General features: G+C 43.7%; 1 protein-coding gene across 2 annotated transcripts in view; it reads right to left on the reverse strand.

Annotated features, from left to right (window-relative positions):
- The window catches only part of TRIM71 (tripartite motif containing 71), a 72,344-nt gene extending 51,367 nt beyond the window's left edge, over positions 1-20,977 (reverse strand). For both annotated transcript variants that reach the window (XR_012230964.1, XM_073568856.1), the window contains exon 1: positions 19,805-20,977. Coding sequence is in view for 1 of the 2 variants with exons in the window: in XM_073568856.1 (XP_073424957.1) it covers positions 19,805-20,584 (780 nt within the window). In the remaining variant the exon portion in view is untranslated. The remainder of the gene's footprint in view (positions 1-19,804) is intronic.
- Between the last annotated feature and the right edge of the window lie 2,135 nt (positions 20,978-23,112).

Here is a 23,112-nt window from a genome sequence, read left to right on the forward strand (position 1 = left end):
ATAAACATACTGGGTATCAGAGTCCACACAAGTCCAGACTATCAAAAATTAAGAAATTGCTCCTACCGTAGATGCTGGATCTAATGAAATGCTACTTACTATAAACAGCAGACCAAATGAGAGGAAATATGAAGCATATGAGGAAACTATGGATTGATTGAAGTGCTTGAAAAAGGTCTTAGAACCAAAACGTCACCCCAGGAGGCAGAATAAAATGTAAGCCTTTCCCCCCCCCCCCATTGTCTGAGGCACTGTATTGTTATGGAACTTGTTCCAGGATGGGTTCCCTGGTTTTGACGTGCACCTCTACAAATCTGTCTTAAAGACTTTGAGGCTTATAGGGTCCCGTTTAACTTTTTTCAAGATCCAGACAGATCAAATCTCAGAACAGGCTGGAATGACTACAGGAAAGCCTATGACAATGCCACACACGGGTCTGTGAACCTTCCTCAAACTCAGTGGGGCAATGGAGAACATCGGAAGTCAACTAGCACAACTGACCATCAAATGCGGCATGTACCAAGGTGATGCACTGTCCCCATTGCTGTTCTGCATAAGCTTGAACCCCCTCAGTCAGATAATTAGAGAGTCTGGGTATGGATACAAGTTCAAAAGTGGAAGCACCATCAGCCACCTCCTCTACATGGGTGACATCAAGCTGTATGTGAAAAGCAAACGAGACCATCAATTCACTGATCCACCTGACAAGGATCTACAGTGAAGACATTGGGATGTCCTTCGGACTAAAGAGCAGCTGGTTGGTAATAAAGAGGGGCAAGGTAGTCAAAACTGATGGAGTGGAATTACTGGCAGGGCATAAAGCAGATGTACAGACATGCTACAAGTACCTCGGCATCACAGGGATACGTTAACCATGATGAGGCAATGAAAGCAGCAACATCCAAATACCGTTAAAGGTAAGACAGGTCCTGAAGAGCCAGCTCAAATGGGAAGAATAAAATCTGTGCCATCAATACATATGCCCTGCCAGTTGTCAGATACCCTGCTGGCACAGTGTGCTGGCCAAAAGAAATGGAAGCTGCAGATGTGAAGACACGAAAGCTCATTACAATGCATGGAGGTCTCCACCCTAAAGGCCCCTTTACATTTAGCGATGCACCAGCGATCCCGGCAACGATACGACCCGGTCAGGATCGCTGGTGCATCGCTAAATGGTAGTTAGTGAGCGGCCACACAGGGAAGTCTCACAGCGATGCAGCAGCGATACAGCGGTCGTTACTTACCTTTCAGACGCGGCGATCCTGACGTCCTCCTGTCCGCGTCCACGCGTCGCTTGCCGGCGCCAGCAGGAAGCGCCCGACAAGAAATGGATCTGCGCGATCGACAGACAGCGGGGGAGCCGGTCGAAGGTAAGTATCACACATAGCGATATCTCGCTGCTGCGTCACCAAATCAGTGATGCTTTAGCGATATCGCTATGTGTAAAACCCCCTCAAGTCTAGCACCCAAAGATTGTATACCAACAGAAAGGAGGGTGGTCAAGGCTCGATAAGCATCCAAGCCACCATCAGATTGAGAAAGAAAAAAAAAAAAAAAAAAAGAAGTATCCAGTAATACATCAGAAAAATGGCACCAAAAGATGAGATGCTGAGAGAAAGCCTAAGACAGCAACAACTGATCTGGAAGTTAGAACAGGAACATTAAGCGCCATGGCAAGACAAGCCGCTGCATGGGATGTACCATTCACAGATAATGGAGGTGACTGACATGGAGAAATCCTACCGATGGCTGGCGAAAGCTGGACTCCAAGACAGCACAGAGGCACTAATCATAGCGCCATAAGAGCAAGCACTAAGTACCAGATCCATAGAAGCAGGAATATCCCACACAAGACAAGACCCAAAGTGCAGACTATGCAAAGAAACCTCAGAAAGCGTCCAACACAGTGGAAGGATGCAAACTGCAAGCAGGAACAGTGTATACCGAACGCCACAACCAAGTAGCGGGAATTGTAAACAGGAACATCTGCACAGCACATGGGCTAAGTCCCCCTAAGTCCAGGTGGGAGACCCAGAGATAGTATAAGTGAAAATAAAAAAAATAATATACATACTCTCACTCTTTAAAAGACAAAACAAATCCCCCACTGCAGACAAATCAGTTTGAAAATGGCGCCGACCACGCCTGTTCAGTAGTAGCCATTAGCTATCCGATAGCTGTTACTGCCCAAGTGCTGCCAATGTGCCGCCTGTGCAGTAGCAGCTTATATGGCTTACAATAAAAGCACTATTTGAAGACCTCCCCCCCATAGGCTGCCCCAAAGCACGAGCATCTCATTAATTCAAAACTGAACCATCTGGCTATGTGCACATGGTGCGGATCCTCCCGCAGATTTTCCCACACGGATTTTACGAAATCCGCAGGTCAAATGACCAGCATTTTTCCTGCAGATTTAGTGCATTTTTTGTACAGTTTTCCACATGTGGATTTGTAGACTGGACCAGGTGGAAAACTGCAGCAAAACCAAACAAGTAGTGACATGCAGCTTTTTATTCCGCATGAAATCCGCTGATGATTTTTCAGCGCATGTGCACACTGGGTTTTTTATTTTACATAGCCAATAATGGTAACTGTACATCACCTGCAGTTCTGCTGCGGATCCGCAGGGCCAAATCCGCTGCAGAATCCACACAGTGTGCACAGAGCCTTAATTTTTGATTGAATAGACTTTGTTTTCTGCAAATATTGTATCAGGTGTAATCGGTTCAGTTGACCTTTTACGTACAAGTATATATTTATGTTCCTATGTCCCTCCTATCTGCATTTTGTTTCTCCCTTTTTCCTCCCATTTTTCTTGTTACATATACCATTTCTATGTATATTTCCATGCGTGATTTCAACCCTTCCCTATAAAGTTAATAATTTGAAGAAAACTGAAGAGAGTAAACAACCACAAGACAGATTCCATCAAGAAAGGTATCATGTTAATCAGTATAACAGAGCCAATCGGACACTGTTTGTAGGTTACGGTGTACCAAAGTGCTGACAGGTTCCCTTTAAAGGTCATAGGTTTAGTTGACACAGGACAAAACTGGTGACAGGTTCCCCTTAATAGTTGTGGGGGCTTTTAAAGGGGGCTGACTGAGCCAGAAGTTTTATACTGAAATTCAGGATGAATGAGCGAAAAGAACTCTATATTCTTCAAATTGTTTAGATCACAATTTTCACCCTTAAAAAAAAAAAAAAAGAAATCCTCACAGCAGAGCCGTATTAAACAAACTGAGCTAACGTACCGTACTTGTGGTTATACGGTTATGGTCCAAGTGGTGGATAAACTGGGGATTTTCCTTCTGGATTTGTGGGAAGAACAATTTGGTATCATTTTTACTGCTGCAAATTTGTGATATGTACACTGGATTATTGGTCTGGATTTGCAGCTGAAAACTGCGTGCAGTGTGGATTCTAAAATGAAACATGCCAATTCATGCTGCAAATTTTTATCTAGTAATTTTACCTCTCAGGTATTTCATAGGGTGATGTTCGCTGCGAATGCCCTTCAAAAATCCATGGCAAGTTGTTAGCGCGTTAACGTAAGTGAGAAGTGAGCAGCTAAATAAATTGATGATGCGCTAAGGGTACCGTTACACTTAGCGATGCACCAGCGATCCCGACAACGATATGGATCGCTGGTGCATCGCTAAGTGGTCGATAGTGAGCTGCCACACAGGCAGATCTCACCAGCGACATAGCAGGGGGTCAGGGGGTCGCTACTTACCTGTCAGACGCGGCGATCCTGACATCCTCCCGCCCGCATCCACGCGTCGCCACAGGAAGCGCCCGACGAGAAATGGTCCAGGACGTTCTTGCGCGATGAGCAGCGGGGGAGCTGGTCGGAGGCAAGTATCACATGTAGCTATATCGCTAGTAATATCGCTGCTACGTCACAAAATCGGTGACGTTACAGCGATATCGCTATGTGTAACGGGCCCTTTACTGTAGGTGTGATCAGCACTGACAACTGGTCGGATGTGACTAGACAGCGGCCAGAATGCTGTGACATTACCATGGATGCATTCTAGAACTATCCACAGAAGTCAGATTTGGATAAGATTTTATACGTATTTATGATTTTTCAGAAGACTAACGAGTCGGAGTTCTCAAGACATACAACATGGCAAATAATGAGAAAACCTGCAGAGCGGAACCCTGAGGAAAGGTTCTGCCATCCAATTAACTCTGAAGACAGGGGAGGCACTGTAACAACAAGATAAGAATTTAATTGGATTCTACTCTACATTTCAAGGCTCCCATGTAGACAAAGAATCCCACCCCTGTGACCTGAAGCAATTACTGGTAATTAAATTACAACAATTGTCTTGCTACTATTGTTTCACATTTACATACAGCAAACACCATTTGGCTCTGCTCATCCCCTATTACTCAACTTTTCAAAGATACTGGTAATGTGGCTGGCAGTACCATCAAGTCACCCTCCTGTAGGTTTATGCTCAAATATGATATGGAATGATCATAATGTACATAAAATAAAAACACAAGCTTAAGACAAACAGGACTATAATTAAAGTGAAGGACTAACCACTTCACCAGATCTTGACCACATCAATTTGATACCAGCTAAATAGCTGCAAAGATAAGACTCCAGAGTTGTGAAAAATCTACCTTAAATTACAGGATTTTTTTTTCCATTTCTGACATCTATTTTTATAAGATAAATTACACCGAGGGTATAAACATGTATGCACTTAATGAATTCTCATTCACACGTCAGTCTCTGCAAAATCTCCACAATTTTGTGAGAATTGTCACAGGTAGCAAGGATATGTGAAGACATTTTCATTCTTGAGGAGCGTGCCACTCTAGTTTCTACCCAGGGACAGTGACTGACCGTTTGGTCAAGGAAAAAGGTTGAACCACAGGCCTAAACTGTGAGCTGACCAATGCTACAAAGAACAGGCAGCTTTGCCTCTGCAGCATCATTGAAGTTGACCAGATTGTTGACTTCAGAGCAAAAAAAAAAAAAAAAAAAACTATAGAGCAGTGGTGGACTGTAACCTAGGCCACAAGATGTAAGCTATAGAATTAAAAATCCCTGTTCTTGAAATTTTACTTTACAGATCTGCTTCAAATCTAACAATAAAGGGGGTTGTCCACTTCTAGAACAATCCCTTCTTGATCAAAATGTTTGGCCCACATAAAACATTGATGCCTATACTTGCCTCCCGTAGCGGCGCCGTTCTAGTGGTGTTGGCATTCACGGTCAAGGAGCTCTTGTGCAATGTTGTGACATGCGACGCCGCCTTCCCTGTCCCCACCTTTGGGCAAATCGAATATAAAGAGGAAGTCTAGGCTGCAACTAATCTTGGACTTCCTCTTCCTGTTCAATTCGTCAGGAGGCGGGGGACAGTAATGCCAGCATTGATTGGGCACCAGTGTCACGTGTCAGAACAGCACGGAACCCCAGGAGATGGAGGGCCAACACTGCAGAAATGCTGCCGGCACTGGAGGCAAGCTTTATTTTATGGGAGCCAAGCGAGGGATATGAAGGGAGTTGTCCAAGCAGTGGAGTTTCTTAAATTCAAAATAGAGGAGATTGGCATGCACGCAATCTAAGTCGAGGTAAAAAGGATGTGGAATCCCCAGAACCAGTGTAGAGTAAGTCACTGCACACTAATTTCAAAATGCAGATGAAGGTTTATTTGTAAACGTGCAAATAGACACTTGGGGTGCAGGGAGTAATGCAACAGAATGTAAAACGTTACGACCCCTCCTGGGTCTTGTTCATAGTGTCGTTGGGGGAAGAAGCGAAACACATGAGTATCACATACACAATGGGAATATATGTACCCTATATACAATAGTGTGTAGATGCCCAGTGTAAAGCACGGGATATATTAAAAAGATGCACTTGTAACACACAATACAGTGGTGCTCAAAAGTTATACACCCTGGCAGAATTTTTGCTTTCTTGCCCGTTTTTCAGAGTATATGAATGCTAACACCAAAACTTTCTCCACTAATGGTGGTTGGGTGAAGACATTTGTCAAACTTTTTTTTTTTTTTTTAAATCATAATGACAACCCAAAACATCCAAATGACCCTGATCAAAAGTTTACATACCCACTTCTTAATACCATGTATTGCCCCCTCTAACATCAATGACAGCTTGAAGCGATGGCCACTCCAGAACCTTCATTTTGTTCTGCTCTAGCCAATGACCGGTCGACTTGGCCTTGCGTTTTGGATCGTTGTCATGTTAGAACGTTCAATAACGTCCAATGCACAGCTTCCGGGCTCATGATTGCAAGTTTGCCTCCAGTATTTGCTGATAACATGCTGCATTCATCTTTTCTTCAACCTTGACCAAGTTTCCTGTGCCTTTGAAGCTCACACATGCCCAAAGTGTCAGCAATCCACCTCCATGCTTTACAGTAGGAATGGTGTTTTCTTCATCATAGGCCTTGTTGACCTGTCTCCAAACGTAACGTTTATGGTCGTGGCCAAAAAGTTGAATTTTGGTCTCATCACTCCAAATTACCTTGTTCCAGAAGATTTGAGGCTTGTCTCAGTGCTGTTTTGCATATTGTAAGCTAGATACTTTGCGGCATTTGCGCAGTAATTGCCTTCTTCTAGCGACTCGACCATGTAGCCCATTTTTCTTCAAGTGCCTCCTTAATTGTGCACCTTGAAACAGCCTCACCGCTAGTTTACAGAGAGTTCAGCATTTCAGCTGATGTTATTTGTGGGTTTCTCTTTGCATCCCAAACAGTTTTCCTGCCAGTTGTGGACAAAATTTTTGTTGGTCTACCTGACCGTGGTTTTGTTTTTACATAGCCCTTGATTTTCCACTTGTTAATCACTGCTTGAATGCTGCTGACTGGCATTATCAACTCCTTAGATATCTTTGCATCCCTTTCCTGTTTTATACAGTTCAACTACCTTTCCCTATAGATCCGTTGACTATTCGTTTGCTTTCCCTATGACTCACAACCCAGAAACATCAACGGCTGGATGAATGATGCAAGAGTGGATCCCAGAAACTCACTCAGCTTTTATGCACACACACTGATTACAAGCAAAACAGGTCACAGGTGAGGATGTTACCTTTAGTAGCCATTCAAACCCATGTGTGTCAACTTCTGTGCATGTTATCAGGCCAAAATTACCAGGGTATGTAAACTTTTGATCAGGGTCATTTGGCTGTTTTGGGTTTTCATTATGATTTAAAAAGCAAAAAACAGTATTTTGACAATAAATGGCTTCACCCAACCACTAACCATGAGTGGAGAAAACATTTTGGTGTCATCATTCTTATTCTCTGAAAAAAAAGGCCAAGAAGGCAAAAATTCTGCAGAGTTTTGAGCACAACTGTATAGGGCACTTGTCAGTATCTGTAAGCACATGTGAAGCGCTATGTAGGAGCACGGTAATTAGGGAGTGCTACGGAAAAGGAAGTCACACCAGTGTGTACTGACACTGTATAGCCAGAGTTACCACAAACCATGTAGGTGGGTATGACGAGGTGGGAGAAGACCCAAATGAAATTATGAGTAGGGGTGTTGTGAAAAATCACAGTGGGTGTTGGCAAGTGGATAAAGAGCCCCACCCCCTTTACAAGAGCCCTCATCCTAATGTGCTGTTCCTCATTGCCCCCATCCTTCCTTTCTCCCCCTCTGGTAGGCCCATCACGCTTATTTATACAAACTGACTTTTAGCAGCCAGAACTCCTGTATTTTTTCATGGAGCCCTCATGCATATAAAAGACTACTGTACACATTAAAATAGTAAACTCTTCACTCAGTGTTTGGCGATACCTGAGCGACCCATCAATATGGAGACTGAACGGTAGAATATAACCACAATGAAGGATTTTCTGTAACTCCACTTCCTAAGCTGTTTCGCCACAAGTTGTGTGTCTGTGGTTTCCTAAGATTAGTGGAAACATTTGATCCAGCAAGAACTATGACGACAGGATTTGTAATACACGTTAGAAATCATGCAACAGATCAAGCACATTATCGTGGCACAGCGTATGGAAGGCTTATTAGTGAAATTGGGATTTAACTATGAAAACACAGAAAGGGCCAAGACCTTAAAAATGGTTTGTAGAAGGCTAGCCATCACCAAGATGGCCCAAGTCCAATCTGACAAAACAGGGCCAATCATGGTATATAACGAGTGTATGTAAAGACATCCATAAGCACAGAAATATTCTGTCATAAGACTCTAAAGTATGATTGTGAAAAAAAAAGCAAACAAATTCAGCAATAATGCTAAAGATGAGCTTACATTGCACGATGCGCAGTGTTAAAATGCCGGCGGGCGAAATACTTGTTGATCAGCCGTCATTTAACAGGCTGTTTACAGACGGACCCCCACTTAAATATGCACATTGTTCAGTGCGTGAAGTCTGATGCTCTCAGTAGCACTGGTCCTGTTTACACAGGATAATGTGCTTCTGAGAAGCAAAATATTGTGCAGATCAAGTGACCATTCCACCCAAAGAACGAGCAAAACGCTCATTCACCGGGTGATTGGAAGCCTGATCAGTTACATGATTACTGTGAAACGAGCGTGCCTAGCAATGCTCCATCACAAAAATAGTGCAATATACATGGACCTGAAATGAGATTATATACTTTCGATACCAGAGTGCTTGGTGACATTCATCTTTTCTTCGGTATTCATGCATGCTCAGCTCGCCAGATACATATGAACTAAAAGCCAGACATCCATAGTGGTGACTTATCGCTTGGGAAACAAAAGGAACAAGTGTTGTATTTCAACATGACAGATCCTCCTTTCCTATACGATAGTCTTTTGGTGAAAGTGATTGTAATGCTTGCCATGCACATCTCAGCCGGCTCTCCCATACACAGGAGCGCTCATTCTGCTGAAAACACCTATATTCTAAGAGAATGCCACCAATGGACAACTGGACAGATGCTTAGTTGTGGGAAACATGATTCATAGTCTGATGGTTATATGTGATCGATATCTCCACTCAGTTGGCCGATGTACCCCATACACATGAAGCCATTGACAGAACCAATTAACATCAGCAGATATTAGTCTAATGTGTATGAGGGGCTTAACACCTTGTACACATACAAAATGGCTGGTGGTTATGGCCTACAGGTTGTAACCATTCAAAAAAAAAATAAAAATAAATTTAACCATTCATCAGGTCTACAGAAATGTTCAGTGTATAGGTATGGACCATTTCCACACGATCATAGTCAATTTGGCATCGGACTGTGTTTGGCAAGTTCCAAGTCAAAGTGATAAAAAGGCAAATTCATTTCCTACAGCAGAGGGAGAAAACAAAAAACACAACCATACCATGTTACATTGGAAACAGGCTATAGTTCATTAAAACCACAGGAGGTCCAAGTGCTACATCCAGAAGATGGACTAAGGAAACCAATTAGGCTGCATAGGTCCTAGTAAAATAAATATCTGTCTTGAAGTAATATGATGTTATACGGTAGATGAAAAATGCGAGTGTTAAACTGGGGTCAGAGAAATACAATCCAAGTAGACCGACACTCCCAATACACTTACAGGTGGTGTCGCTCTGGGAACCTTTGTGCCCTTTCATATTAAAGCACATTAATTCTCAGCGTAATCTTAGTGATGTTATAAGGAGATCAGAAGCTTTTTTAGAAAAAAAAAAAAAGACGAATTTCTGCTCCTCTTACTGCAATGATGTATTGATTTCTTAGGCTGGCCATACACGGGGCAGCGACTGGACAGCATGCAGCTGATCAATGGTATATCAGATTATTCCTATGAATGAACGGACTATCGGTGTGCCAGACTAACTTGGCAGTTCAGCGTACAGAGTCAGTGTAAAACCAGCAAAGTGGGATTTGTGCCAAGAGCTTGTATTTTCAGAAGGCAAACAAACAAAAAAAAAAATCCCTAATAGATCACATATTGGGCAGCTTGCTATTATGTTTGCATATAATTTCCAAATAAACGAGTGACCAAATAAGTAAAACTAAATCAGCTATTTTGGCCAACAGTTATATTATCAACGTTAGAGTGCGCACTGACTGAGGTGGAGAAGAAAAGAGTCATTTTTCACATCGTTCATCTAACAGATCTGTTTACAAGGCTGTCAAAGACGGATTGTGCAATATGACATAATTGCATAACCCATTATATAAGATATGTCACTGTCACACGTTATATAAAAGCTCAAGTTACATAGTGTGCACACAGTTAAAACAGATCCAGCAGATGCAACAAGTAGCCGAGGGCGACACCACTCGTCAGACACGCACACGACCTGACAATCATGCACCTTGTTTGCTACTTATTGTATTTGTCGTGTGACCATTTTAAGATTTGATTTTGCTGTAAATTAAAGCCAAATCGCATGCAAGAAAGTTTCATTTGAGACTTACAGTACATTAAAGTCTATGGCAAGCGAGTTGTGTGTGACTTGCGACCCAAGACTGACAATCCAAGACATTGGCGAGTGTTGTAATGTGGCACAACGCTACGCCAGAGGAAATTAGATGCAGTGTCACGATGCCTCGGATAACCCTAAATCATTAAATAAACCGTTCTATAGGTGGTATGGCTGAGTACCTCCATCAAAGAGGGAAGAAATCGCTCATTTCACAATTATTTTGTTCCATATAAACCGGCTGCAGATTACCAGAAAAACGCTCATCAGTTGAAATGATGTTTTATGCAGCACAGATGATCGTTCTCAGCACGATATCGTCCTGCGTACACAGGCTCATTCCATGCAGCGAGCGATCTAGTATACGGCGCTTGCTCTGGTCTGCCTATATAAACAGGTATTTAAATGGTAAAAGTTTGACGGTCATATTGTGCCGCTATTTGGTTTATGTAAACAGGCCAAATACTATACATGTACCACTCATCATGCAGACTGATGCATCGCTGTTTTTGAAGGAAAGCAGACATGTTTTTCTAATCCGACACCCCTTTCACATTGACAGAGGAAGTCTCTCGATTGGTGCTTGATTTAGGGGTGACAAAAACAGTTGACAAGCAAGCAAATGCTATTGGCCAATTGAGTGTTTTACGCAGGCCTTGATAATCATTTCCATGAACAATTACGGTGTGAGAATAGTCATGGGGTAGCCAAAAGTGCACTTTATGAATTTTATAAAAGCCAGCAGGGAAACAAAGCTTTTCCTGAGAAAATTATCGCCATCATTCAACACCCAGAGTATGGTGCACAGTCCCAAGACAACAGGCACCCTACATGCCACTGGGACACTTATACCCATATATTAGGATTTAGGTGCAAACTTACTTTTGAACTGAACACTCTACCCAGTCTATTTCACTTTTTTCTCTCTCCTATACATGGATTGATAAGGGTTGGACCACCCTTTGACAGTATTACCACCATAAATGGCATGTGACACAGAGTCCAGGAATTTGTACAACTGCCCTGGCCCTTAGGAGGTTAAAAATCTTCACATCTTTGAAGTCCTGTTTAATTACCCCAAGGAAATAGAACCCTGAAGGAATTTATTGACTCTAGGACAATGGAGTTTGAGCTCATTACTCTAAATGCAGAGACATGGCTCAGGGAATGTTTGTAAAACAGACACACTGGTGCCGACTATCACAACAATCAGGACGATTCCTGGCTTTTTAAAGGTCTTGAAAGGGAGGGAGCCTACAATCTAGAATTCCCAACAAAGGATTTTAGCAATTCATTAATTAACAAATGGTGATATCAGGTCAGAAAACACATGGAGGCCCTTTTGGCATTTGTTTACCTTTGTTTTAACCTTATTGACAGAATTATACCAGTGATAACTTCTCCATTGAATGTACATCTAAAGAGATAAAGTTTAAAGAGGCTGTCCACCACATTTAAAGAGTTTAAAAATTGACCAGCAGTCAGATTGAAAAACAAAAAAAAAAAACCTGCACACATCTTAACCCCAACCACGCCTCTGTACTGCTGCCGGAGGGCCAGAATGTGACTTCATTAGACAGTCGATGGTCGCTTTACCCGTTATCTCACCCACCACTAGCATAGGAAGCCAGGAGACTGGTGGCCAACATCCGCAAATGGCAGGCGGATGGTGGATGATGGTTACACCCCCCCCCCCCTTACAACCCTCATCTTTTCTTTTTAATTTTATGGGACAATTTTTAAACTAATCAAATGATCTCAAAAGGCAATTGATGAGAACATGAAGCACTCTGGCAACCCCAAATGAGAGACTGCTTTTCCATATGAAAATTGCCTCTTTAGAGAAAGGGACATGAACTCTAGTGCCACCTATTGGAAGTAGCAATCCTACAAGTCATTATCGACCCTTTAATGAGCCTTGAAATAGAACTTTGGATAAAAGCCAAAACAGAATTTCAATTTGTAGACATGGTGTTTTGGGATATTGCCCCTCATCAGTGCAGAGATCTGACTAGGCTAGGTGAGAGGCTAAGATTGGGATCTAAGGGGTAAGGTTTCTCCTAGTGGAGTGACATGCCAGATCTCGCATGCCAGTATGAGGAGACCTGAATGCCTTGCATGCTCTTCCTCCTTGGGAATTAAATATGCAAATAGACTCTTTAGAGGGGAAGAGGACTTGTATTCTTGTGCCACCTATGGGAAGTAGAAATTCTACAAGACATCATCATATGCATGCTTATCAAATGGAGGAGGCTGCTGGACAGGTCTGGTCACATTCTGCCCCATCAATTGCCATTTTGTGGACAGGAGAGCTTGACTGTCTGAAGGTTGCACGAACTTGAGGAGCACCTAGAATTCTTATATATTACCAAGTGCCATAAACTCATGTCCCCAATGCATTTGTTAAGTCTAAATAGACAACCCCTTTAACCATTAAGTGGTGTAAAGTTAGACAAAAGAGTCTACAAATCTGCCAAATTTATAATCCAATGTGAACTTCTGTGAGATTTGGGGACTGTAGTCATACACCTTAGATAACTTTCTGATTAACGCTGGTATATAGTTTTTCACAACTGTCAGGGAACAGTTTAGAGAAAGTTGTATGGGGACCTCTAAAGTAAGAGGGCCCCTAAATCCCCTCTGAAATGTAAAGTGCTGCGGAATATGTCGGCGCTATAAAAATAAAAATTATTATAAAGGGGTTGTCCAGGCTTAGGACATCTATCCTTCAGATTGGTAGGGATCTGACACACCCAACAATCAGCAGCATTTCAGCTTTGGCACCAGGCAGATGTAAACCAGTGAATGAGCTGAAAGAGCTCAGCCCACCGTGTAGTGACGGTCACAAGAACTGCAGTTCAGCTTCTATTCGATGGAATGGGCGACGGCCACTACACTGAACAGAAGCACACGGTCCTGATCACATCCAGCCTGCTCAAAACAGCTGATTGGTGGAGTGCCTGGTGATCTGACATTGATGACCTATCCTAAGGATGGGTCATTAAAAATAAATGGTAGACAACCCCTTTAAAATTTTCAATCTAAAACCACACACACACACACTAGACCGTGTTTACGTCATGTTTTTCCTAGAAAATGCAACCAAATGGTGAGGGTGCCTAATCCCTAGGCATCTGTCTGGTGACACATCCTTTACAATCAGAAATAAGAATGAAGCAAGATGTTACGTGATCACATCCTTAATCACTGCAGACCAGAAGTCATAACGTGGTAACTACTTGACTGACACTGGAATCTCGGCTTATATTATTCCGTGACCACGAGACAGTCTGAAATGAATGACAGCGCTCAACTAAGAAAGGCAACACTGACTCATTACAACATGTCTGACCGAATAGTCAATGGTTTTTGATGTCCATGTTTTATTGCAGTCTGAAACCTTCATCTGTAGTGAGAATGCCAGTAATTCAGTGCGGGAAGGAACCATTTACACGCCATCGTTTAACTCCTTTCTAGTAACACAATTATGAAGGAGACGTTAGAGATCCTTATCCCTCTGCCCTGACTACAGCCAGAAGCAACATCAGAAGATTCATGTGAAAGTGTCACGCTAACATTGCCTTTACCTGCTGCCATGATGTGAAGTCTCCAAATCCTGCACACTTGTGGGACTATTCACTACTAGTCATTATATGGGGGGGGGTAAAGATGCAGCGGACCACAGCCTAGATAAATGATTGAAAAGGTGTTGTCCACTACTGGAAAAAAACTCCTTAGGCCACATGCACATGAGTTTTTTTTACCTCAGTATTAGTAAGCCACAATCAAAAATAAATACTCAACATGTGAATGTGATCTTAAAATCTAAGGTGCCCTGGGGGGGGGGGGGGGGGGGGGGGAAATTTGCCTCCCTGATGGGTGATCGTCCAGATACATGGCCGCCGTGTGAGCCAGTGCTTGTATGATATTACCATGTCACAAGCACTGCAGCACATAAGCAGCTGCTGAGGTTATCTGAGCGCATAGCGCCAAAGTCACTGGACCAGTGCCGGTCCCCAGACAATTATGTACATGCAATAACATGGGTTAGTGGGAAGAAAACAAACACTTTCAAAAAATTATGTCAAGGAAATTGAGATCATATAGTGAACATAAATCTCCTTTAAAAAGCAGATATTAATATTTGCTCCTTAATGGGAAGAAAACACTAAATTGGTGCATGGTGATTTAAATACGGTAGCTTCCCCCATCAGTGACCCACAAGCCCTGGAAGAAGCTTTTGTGGCTAAACATAAGTTTGGTTTGTTGGATCACTTGATGTAAGCCAGCTTTTCTCTTCTACACTGGGGTTACTCTCTAACACTAAGGCGGTAGGAAGCGTTATAAGTGGTGTTATTTAGGGTATGTAGATAATTTGGGTCTGCTGTCACTTCTTGCTATTCGTGGATATATATTTTTTGATTTTTTTCCCCAGAGTTTTTGAAGTTCTATACAGCAGCGGCTCTGTGTAAATCGGAATCAGCTCACAGCGGATTATGATACAAAATAAGAAACTCATGTTGCTGACTAATTTTTCTGCAATATTACAAACATTTACTATCATGTTCATGCTAATTTTTCTTTCCACATACAATTTGTTGAGTGTGGAAACCACAAATGAAAATTTGTGCAGAGAACTGAATCAATCACGAAAAATGGAGTTAAATGGCAACCGCAGTACTGTCTGGATATTCATTAAATGACAATAATATAACAATGTTTATGGCAAGCTGAGACATCATTCTGTGCATGCACCACCTCTGCCGCCATTTTCCTGAAGACCACTGGAGGTCAATATGCGCTGGTACATTTCCATGAAGACCAACAGCGAGAAGCGAGAGCACCGCCCACACCTAAGAAGGCACCAGCCCAAAATTTAAATGAATGCAATGGAGGAAACCAAAATTTATCATGATGATTTAATGAAAACCAGGCTGCAGATTTTTACAGGACTGCGCCATTCTGCTCATACCTTTAGTTTAAACATGGATGATCCTGATGACTGTTCTCTTTAAGTCTCCCCAATTACTATACATTATCTTGATCTAAATTCAGCATCTTACACATTAATGTTCATTTACCAATCAACTTGTTTAACAAATTTATTTCAACTACAAATAGAGAAATTAGAAAATGTACATAAAATGCGACTAAACATCATTTGAATGCATTCTGTTTGATCATCAGAGCCATGGAGACAAAGATTTTTGTCATTACTGGCTGAATTACACAAATGTACTTGTTTTGTAGAGTCTATGACCAACGCTACAGATGGTTTAGATTTCAGGTCACCCATCTATTTTTTTTCTCTCCATCCGCCTTGAGGCATATCATGGATTTCAATACACAATAAGTAAAATATCTTGCAAACAATGGAAAATACAGATTCCAAGGAGTATAATGGTAAACCTGTAACATAAAGAGGAACAAGCACATCGGAACACATGTAAAGTCTTGTCCAATATAGTCTAGATCTGAGGTCTTCATCAGACATGGCTCATCACTATATGGCCATATTCAGGTGGAATTATAACTTTAGAGTTTTTTTTTTTTTTGGGGGGGGGGGGCTTTAATAAATGCTGATTTTTTTTCAATTTTTGTGTGTGTAAAAACGTATTTCATTTGTCACCGATATTTTTAGCAGTGAAGGAGGTGTAATAAGGATCTCTTCAGGGTAGACCAAGCACATGGCATTTTATACCACAGACAAACCCCTACCATAAGAACTACATGTTAAAGGCTGATTTTGATGGGGACCAGCTGTGACTGTCACCCTTTGCATTGCAAGTGGCATCTAAATCTGCATGTAAGACATGCAGACTTTCTCAGAGCGAAGCATGCCACGTGTGATTACACCCTTCCTTAGTCAGTTCATTTTGTTTAATCCCTTCACAAACGGAATTAATAGTGGCATGTGTGACATTAAGCCATTAGCAAAAAAAAAAAAACAAAAAAAAAAACAAGGATAGAAATATTGCATCCCTTTAATTATTTTGCTTACTTCTATAGTGCCATCATATTCTGTTTTAGAAGTTGTCATGTTTCTCATTTTTCAAAATTAGCAGCAAACACATTTTATGCATATAATAAGGAACCCCTGTTTTACACAAGGGAATATTGAAGGGAAATGAATGTGCTTATTTGTATCCTTTAGAATAGCTATTTTCATACAAAGTATTTTGTTATATATTTACAAAAAAAAGCTTCTTGTATGAAAATAAAAAGCCAAAATTCTAAATGATACAAATAAGCACATATTCATTTCCCTTCTACATATATGTCTAGCTATAGGACAAAAATGTGGGGTGAACAGACTAGCCTCAAATCATTTCAACAAGAAGAGACCATTTTCTTTTACTACAATCATTTTCAACTACCACTGTAGCAGACACACTGATGGAGAGGTTAATGGCACATAGCATAAAAAGTAAATAAAAGTCCAGGCTAAAAGCTCATATGGGAAGGAGGTTTTTTTAATGTATATCTAGTTATTTTCTCTATATACCTGCTTCTATCTTTTTTTTTTTTTTACTAGCTAGTGATCATAAAGGTGCTTAAAAATCAGTTTTTTGTACTTATCGGGTCACTCCCTTCATGAATTACAAACTCTTATGGACAGGAGCCTCTGTTCTGGTGTTATTTAAGGATAATTGGCTAATTTTCAGATTTGCTGTTTGGTATGTTTGAGCAAAGTATGGTAAAATATATATATTTCTTTTTTTAATATAAAATAGAGTAGGGACAAGTTATACCAGTTGTACCTAAATCAGATGTAGAAGCAAAAGGTGTGGGACAACTATTGAAATTCCATTTTAGAGAGTCATAATATCAGGGCAGAGGTGCTCAAGGGCAGGTGGGTAATAAAAGGCTAAAAGTTTTAAACAAGGGACTGCAAACTGGTTTAACAGGCAGAGTGGACACAATGATTATCAGGGAAAATCCATGAATACCTCCTCCCTTAGCTAATCGGTCAGGGATAGAAATTGAGCAGATTTGCCATGGCTCTGCCCTTATGCATTGTAAATAGTGAAACCTGGAGAAAATCCACATTGTAGGTCAAATTCAGGGCAGAGAAAGATATATATTTTATGCAGAGAATCTATTGGTACAGTAATAGTCTGCAGAATCGGAAGGACAATCTGCAGAGTATCCACCCCGCATAAACATAGCATAGTGTCCAGAAACCTCAATGACCCTTTCCATTGATCATACTTCTGTATGAAAGCACAACGTCCTACAACCAGGCAGTCCTGGCCATGCACGACTGCACGTGACCACTAAGTAAGTTGTACAGGTACATCAATTTGCACAGGGGTGATAGATATTGCAGTGCAACGTCAGTGATTTTTCAAGTAGATAAAATAAATCTGATTTTCATCAGCGCTTCAATTTTTACCATCAGTGATTTTCTTGTAGGAAAAGAAGTAAATTTGTAAAGCCTTCCCTACCCATTACAGTATTCAAAACAGACAAATTGCAGACGGATGATAATGTGCGCAGTCAGTGATTTTTCATGGACCTATATAGGCTGGTATGGGTAAATTTTTTTTTTTTATATCTTTGACATCATAAACACACATCTTGCTATTTTTTGCTTTATTACCCTAGACATGTGAATAGCGTCAGACTATAATCAGTACACGTCCAAATCCATGAAAACATGGATAGAAGATGTATGTGTCTCACAGATGACAGTGAGGCCTAAACTAGAGTCTGGATTTAAAGAGAAAGGAATTTTCCTACAGAAATTCATTACCCTACTAAATCCGATTGTGCGCATGAAGTTTTGTATGTTCTCGCAGCGTTTGTGCTCGTTTCCTCCCACAATAAGTACTGTAACTACACAATTGCCTCTTCGCCTAATCTAATAGGAAAACTAGATTGTGAGCTTCAATGGGGACAGAGACTGGAGACAATTAACAGATCTGCCGGAAATGTTGGCACCAGAAGCAGCAGGAAATGAAAAAGTTTCCCTTCTATTTGTAAATACAAAACTGATCTAATGCATAAAGCATCTATGGGTCACAAACAAGGGGGATTTTTAAGGCTCCTGGATGTTATATGTCATGAATACTGAATAAAGAGAAGTCAGGACAGTTCTATGTAGGTGCAAATATTGATTTATGCAAAGCAGGCAAAGTGAAGTATTGGAACAAAATACTGAAAATTGTATAAAAAAAAAACGCACAGATCATTCACATCTGACACTTCAAAAGCTGCGGCCACTAGCCACACTTATAGGAAGCGATTTATTTTGGAAATGTCGGACTGAACCCATGAACTGTAATACTGGAGGTCAGTGAACATTTAAACTATACAATTTCATTCCTGAACTAAAAGGTTTTTACATTACTGAATATGCAGCAAAGATAATGATATATCTGTAATCAGGGTGTTACATTCTGTCATCTGCGTGAACCTTTAGACGTTTAATAAGAACAGAATATATATTTCTTATAGAAGGATAGACTTTACCCTTCTCTGGGCCAACACCATTCATAAAGGCTGGCTATTTATACAGCTACATGGGAATAAATAACATCCGCGCAGCGTGTTCCCGTACGCCATCCACGCAATACTATATTTACAAGCCACACCACCACGCCCACCGTATACACACTGTACATCCAACCACAAGGGGAGGGGGCCATAGCCAACACTTAGATATCAGACCGCAGGGCATCCTGAAAGGCAGGGATATATAGATTTTTTTTTTTTTTACATTTTACAGAACAGCCCTTCTGCTTTTGCTGGGGCCACACACAATATGGAATAAATTACTCAATTATGAAAGGCTAATGAGAGGGGGGGGGCACTATCAAATGCAGCTCCCTGCCACCAATACAGAAGGAGCACAACTCCCTGCCTCCCCAACATTATCTGTATAGATGAGCATCGACATAATCAGAAGTTTAATGTTTAGAGGGAAAGGATCCAATCACTGCACAAAATGCAATTAAAAAGGATCATTTTTATCTGAGAATATTAATTAAAACATTGCATCACAGAGCTAAACGGAAACCCTAAAAATAAAAGGTCAGGTCCCAAAGTGACGATTTAAGCTTAGTATTCCTGTATTAGCCCAACTCCAGGGACTGGATGGAAGAATCACTGATGACCTATTTACCGGTATATGTAGAGTCAGCAATGCTAATAGGTTATTCATATTAAACCCCCAAACAATGGGCGGCCAGATGAGAACAGACACCATTTCTAGACTCTAATATGAACAGAGGGATCTCCCCCTTACATGGGACTGCATAAGGCTGGGGCACTTCATACCAGAGCTGGCTGCTACCTGTGTATTTGGCATCAGCTAAAGCGCTTAACCCTTTCTATGCTACAACAGTGATCTACAAACAGAAGACAAGCTTTATTAGTGCGGAGCTCCGCGCCCGCGGGACTCACCTCCTCCTCGTGGTGCTTGCAGTAGGACAGCCTGGGCAGCATGGAGAAGGCATTGCCCGGGAAGGGCGAGGAGGAGGACGAGGTAGTGGCAGCGCTGGAGGCTGCGGAGCTGCAGGGGGAGGCCGCGCCACTGATGCCCCCGGCTGCGCGGCCGCCCGGCCCGGTGAAGCGCTCGATGAAGTGGTCCTTGGTGAGCCGCACTCTCTGGTGCGCCCGCAGGCAGTTGTCGCACAGGTTCTCCTGGCAGTCCAGGCAGTGGGAGCTGGCGCCGTTGCCCTCGTCGCAGGAGGAGCAGCGCGGCTCAGGCTGGCAGGGGGCCGCCCGGCGGAGGAGGCTGGAGGATGAGCACGAAGCGGAGCGGGGCCGCGGTCTCAGGGCGCCGACGCATCCTCCCCGGCTCCCGTTGCTCTGCGGCTCTTCGGCGGCTCCCACTACGGCGTCCAGCAGGTTGCTGAGGTGAAGGAAGGCGGAGGAGGGCAGCTCGTCCATGCCGGCCTCAGACATGAGCACCTTGTGGCCACACACCGGGCAGTGCAGCTGCAGGGGGTCCCCGGGGCTCTGGTGCCCCTCCAGGCACTGCCTGCAGAAGGAATGGAGGCAAGGTAAGAGGTGCAGGCTGCGGGGAGCGGAGCCCAGGCTGCCGCCCCCACTGCTGCCGCTGTTGGAGGCTTGTGACGAGGAGGACGAGCTGGACGAGGAGATGGGGGCAGAGGACACGCACAGCTCCTGACACAGCAGGCACTGCTGGAAGTCGGACTCCGGGAACGAGGCCATCTCCATGGGGAGAGGGGCTCAGCCGTGCAGCATGTCCCAGCCCGGAGAGTGAGCGGTCAGTGGCAGCAGAGGCGCAGTCCTGCGGGGACACACGGGCAAGTTTTCAGACACACCCCCCTGTGCCGACAGCTACCTGCAGCGTCAATTATTCCTCTGTCCGGTGCCGCAGCTGATCACCATCACTCCATAGCCCGCGGATGGGAGACTCCGGAGTGCTGTGCAATCTGAGCGGTGAGGTATAGTGTGTGGCCGGGGCTCCCCTCCATATGTGGTGGTGCGGTCTCCCTGGCCGGCGTCACATGTTATCAGTGCGCGCTGGGTTTCCTGATTGTGCTCGGGCGGGGGGATGAGCAGTGCTGGCTCCTGCTCTAGCCGTGCGCTCTGGACATCTGCACTATATGACCGCCAGAGCTGCGCTCACTTCCGCCAGAGCTGAGGGGGAGGAGAAGAGGAGGAGGGCACCTCACAAAAACAGGAAACACTACTAGTACTACCATCTTACACCAGAGGCTGGAGCCGGTGTGCTCTACCTCAGTGTTACTGACTGTAGGAGCCGGGCTGCATGTTTGCCTCCAGAGCAGAACTCCCGAGTGCTGCTGAGCGCATAGAGACCATTCCCAACATGCAGACATTTCTGCACCAGATCTTGCTCCTTCCATGTGACTGTGGCGGCTTCAGGACATGGGATAGCAGGCACCAAAACTCCCCCGCCTCTAACCACCTACCCACTTACCAAATAAATGACACGAAACACATGGTGTGAAGAGAAAAGGCCACGGTATTTATTAATGGTTACCCAAATATTAAATATATTGAGCCACTAAATAACAATATCATTTATTACTCCATAGACAATAAAACCATCCAGTCTCCACCCAGAAAGCTGGGCGAGCGCCATCTAATACCACGGCAACGTTAACTCGAGGTCGGGCAGCTGTAATTCTTCTGACAGGAATGCAGTGTTTAAAGGGAATCGGTCACCCCATTTTCGGCCTATAAGCTGCGGCCACCACCATCAGGGGCTTATCTACAGCATTCTGTAATGCTGTAGATAAGCCCCCGATGTAACCTGAAAGATAAGAAAAACGAGTTAGATTATACTTACCGGGGGGCGCGGTCCGGTGGGTGTCGTGGTCCAGCGCCTCCCATCTTCTAGAGATGCCGTCCTCCTCCTTGCTTCATGCTGTGCTCCTGCGCAGGCGTACTTTTTCTGCCCTGTTGAGGGCAGAGTAAAGTACTGCAGTGCGCAGGCGCCGGACCTCTCTGACCTTTCCCGGCGCCTGCGCACTGCAGTACTCGGCTCTGCCCTCAACAGGGCAGAAAAAGTACGCCTGTGCAGGAGCACAGCATGAAGCAAGGAGGAGGACGTCATCTCTAGAAGATGGGAGGCCCGGACCACGACACCCACCGGACCGCGCCCCCCGGTAAGTATAATCTAACTCGTTTTTCTTATCTTTTAGGTTACATCGGGGGCTTATCTACAGAATTACAGAATTCTGTAGATAAGCCCCTGATGGTGGTGGCCGCAGCTTATAGGCCAAAAATGGGGTGACCGATTCCCTTTAAGAAGTTCTCCTTGGCGCCGAAGTTCGTTAACCAATCAGACTCCTGTTGCTCATTTCTGCCTGTCACCTGAGAACTAGAAGAACCAATCACCAAAAATTAAGTACCATTAACATCACAAATCCAAGAGGGGGGGATATGAATAAACCCTAAACATTCAGAGAACTATGGGAACATACCAAAACTGAACTCTACTCCAGTTAGCCAATAGAAAATATGGGGGAGCTGATGCCGCAATCCCATGAAGCCCCCACGCTATTTGCTCTAAAGGGGGGCTTGCACATTCTGCAACAAAATCTGATTTTTTTTCCGTTGCATTTTTCAACCGTTCATTGTGCGATCCGATTGACCCGAGATTATGATCTGCACATAAAACTCGGCGTACCCACAAGAGAGATTAACAAGTTGTGGATCTGAAACTCGCACCGCAACATCAAAAACTGAGCAGGAGTAGGGCCGCCATCAGGGCATTACTGCCCTGACTGGCGTATGGGGCCCGGTGGGCAGAGGGGGCCCGCATCGGGCCCGGTCTCCTCAGCTCACGGGACCCTACCTGCACGCTAAACCGGGCCCTTGGCGCTGCAGCAGTTGATCGCTATTGACATGCGGGCCCGCACGTCAATAGTTAACAGCCGCCAGCCAAGCGGAGGCTGGCAGCTGACATCCTCCGCAGCGCGCACCTCGCCGGCGTCTGACGTCATTGTCAGTCGCCGGCGAGCACGCACTTCTGTATGGATGAACGGAGCGTCGCTGCTGGAGCGCGGCCAGGTAAGAAGAACTTGTGTTTTTTTGTTTTTTTTTCTTTTTATTTATTGAGAGCGGCGATCCGGGGGGCCTGGGGCAGATGGCAGAATCCTGGACACAATGGGGCAGAATGCTGGGCACGATGGGGGCAGAATGCTGGACACGATGGGGCAGAATGCTGGACACGATGGGGCAGAATGCAGACATAATGAGGGTAGAATGCTGGA

Source organism: Dendrobates tinctorius, unplaced genomic scaffold, assembly GCF_039654945.1.
Source record: "Dendrobates tinctorius isolate UK_male_01 unplaced genomic scaffold, ASM3965494v1 ptg000005l, whole genome shotgun sequence".
Classification (NCBI taxonomy): Eukaryota; Metazoa; Chordata; class Amphibia; order Anura; family Dendrobatidae; genus Dendrobates; species Dendrobates tinctorius.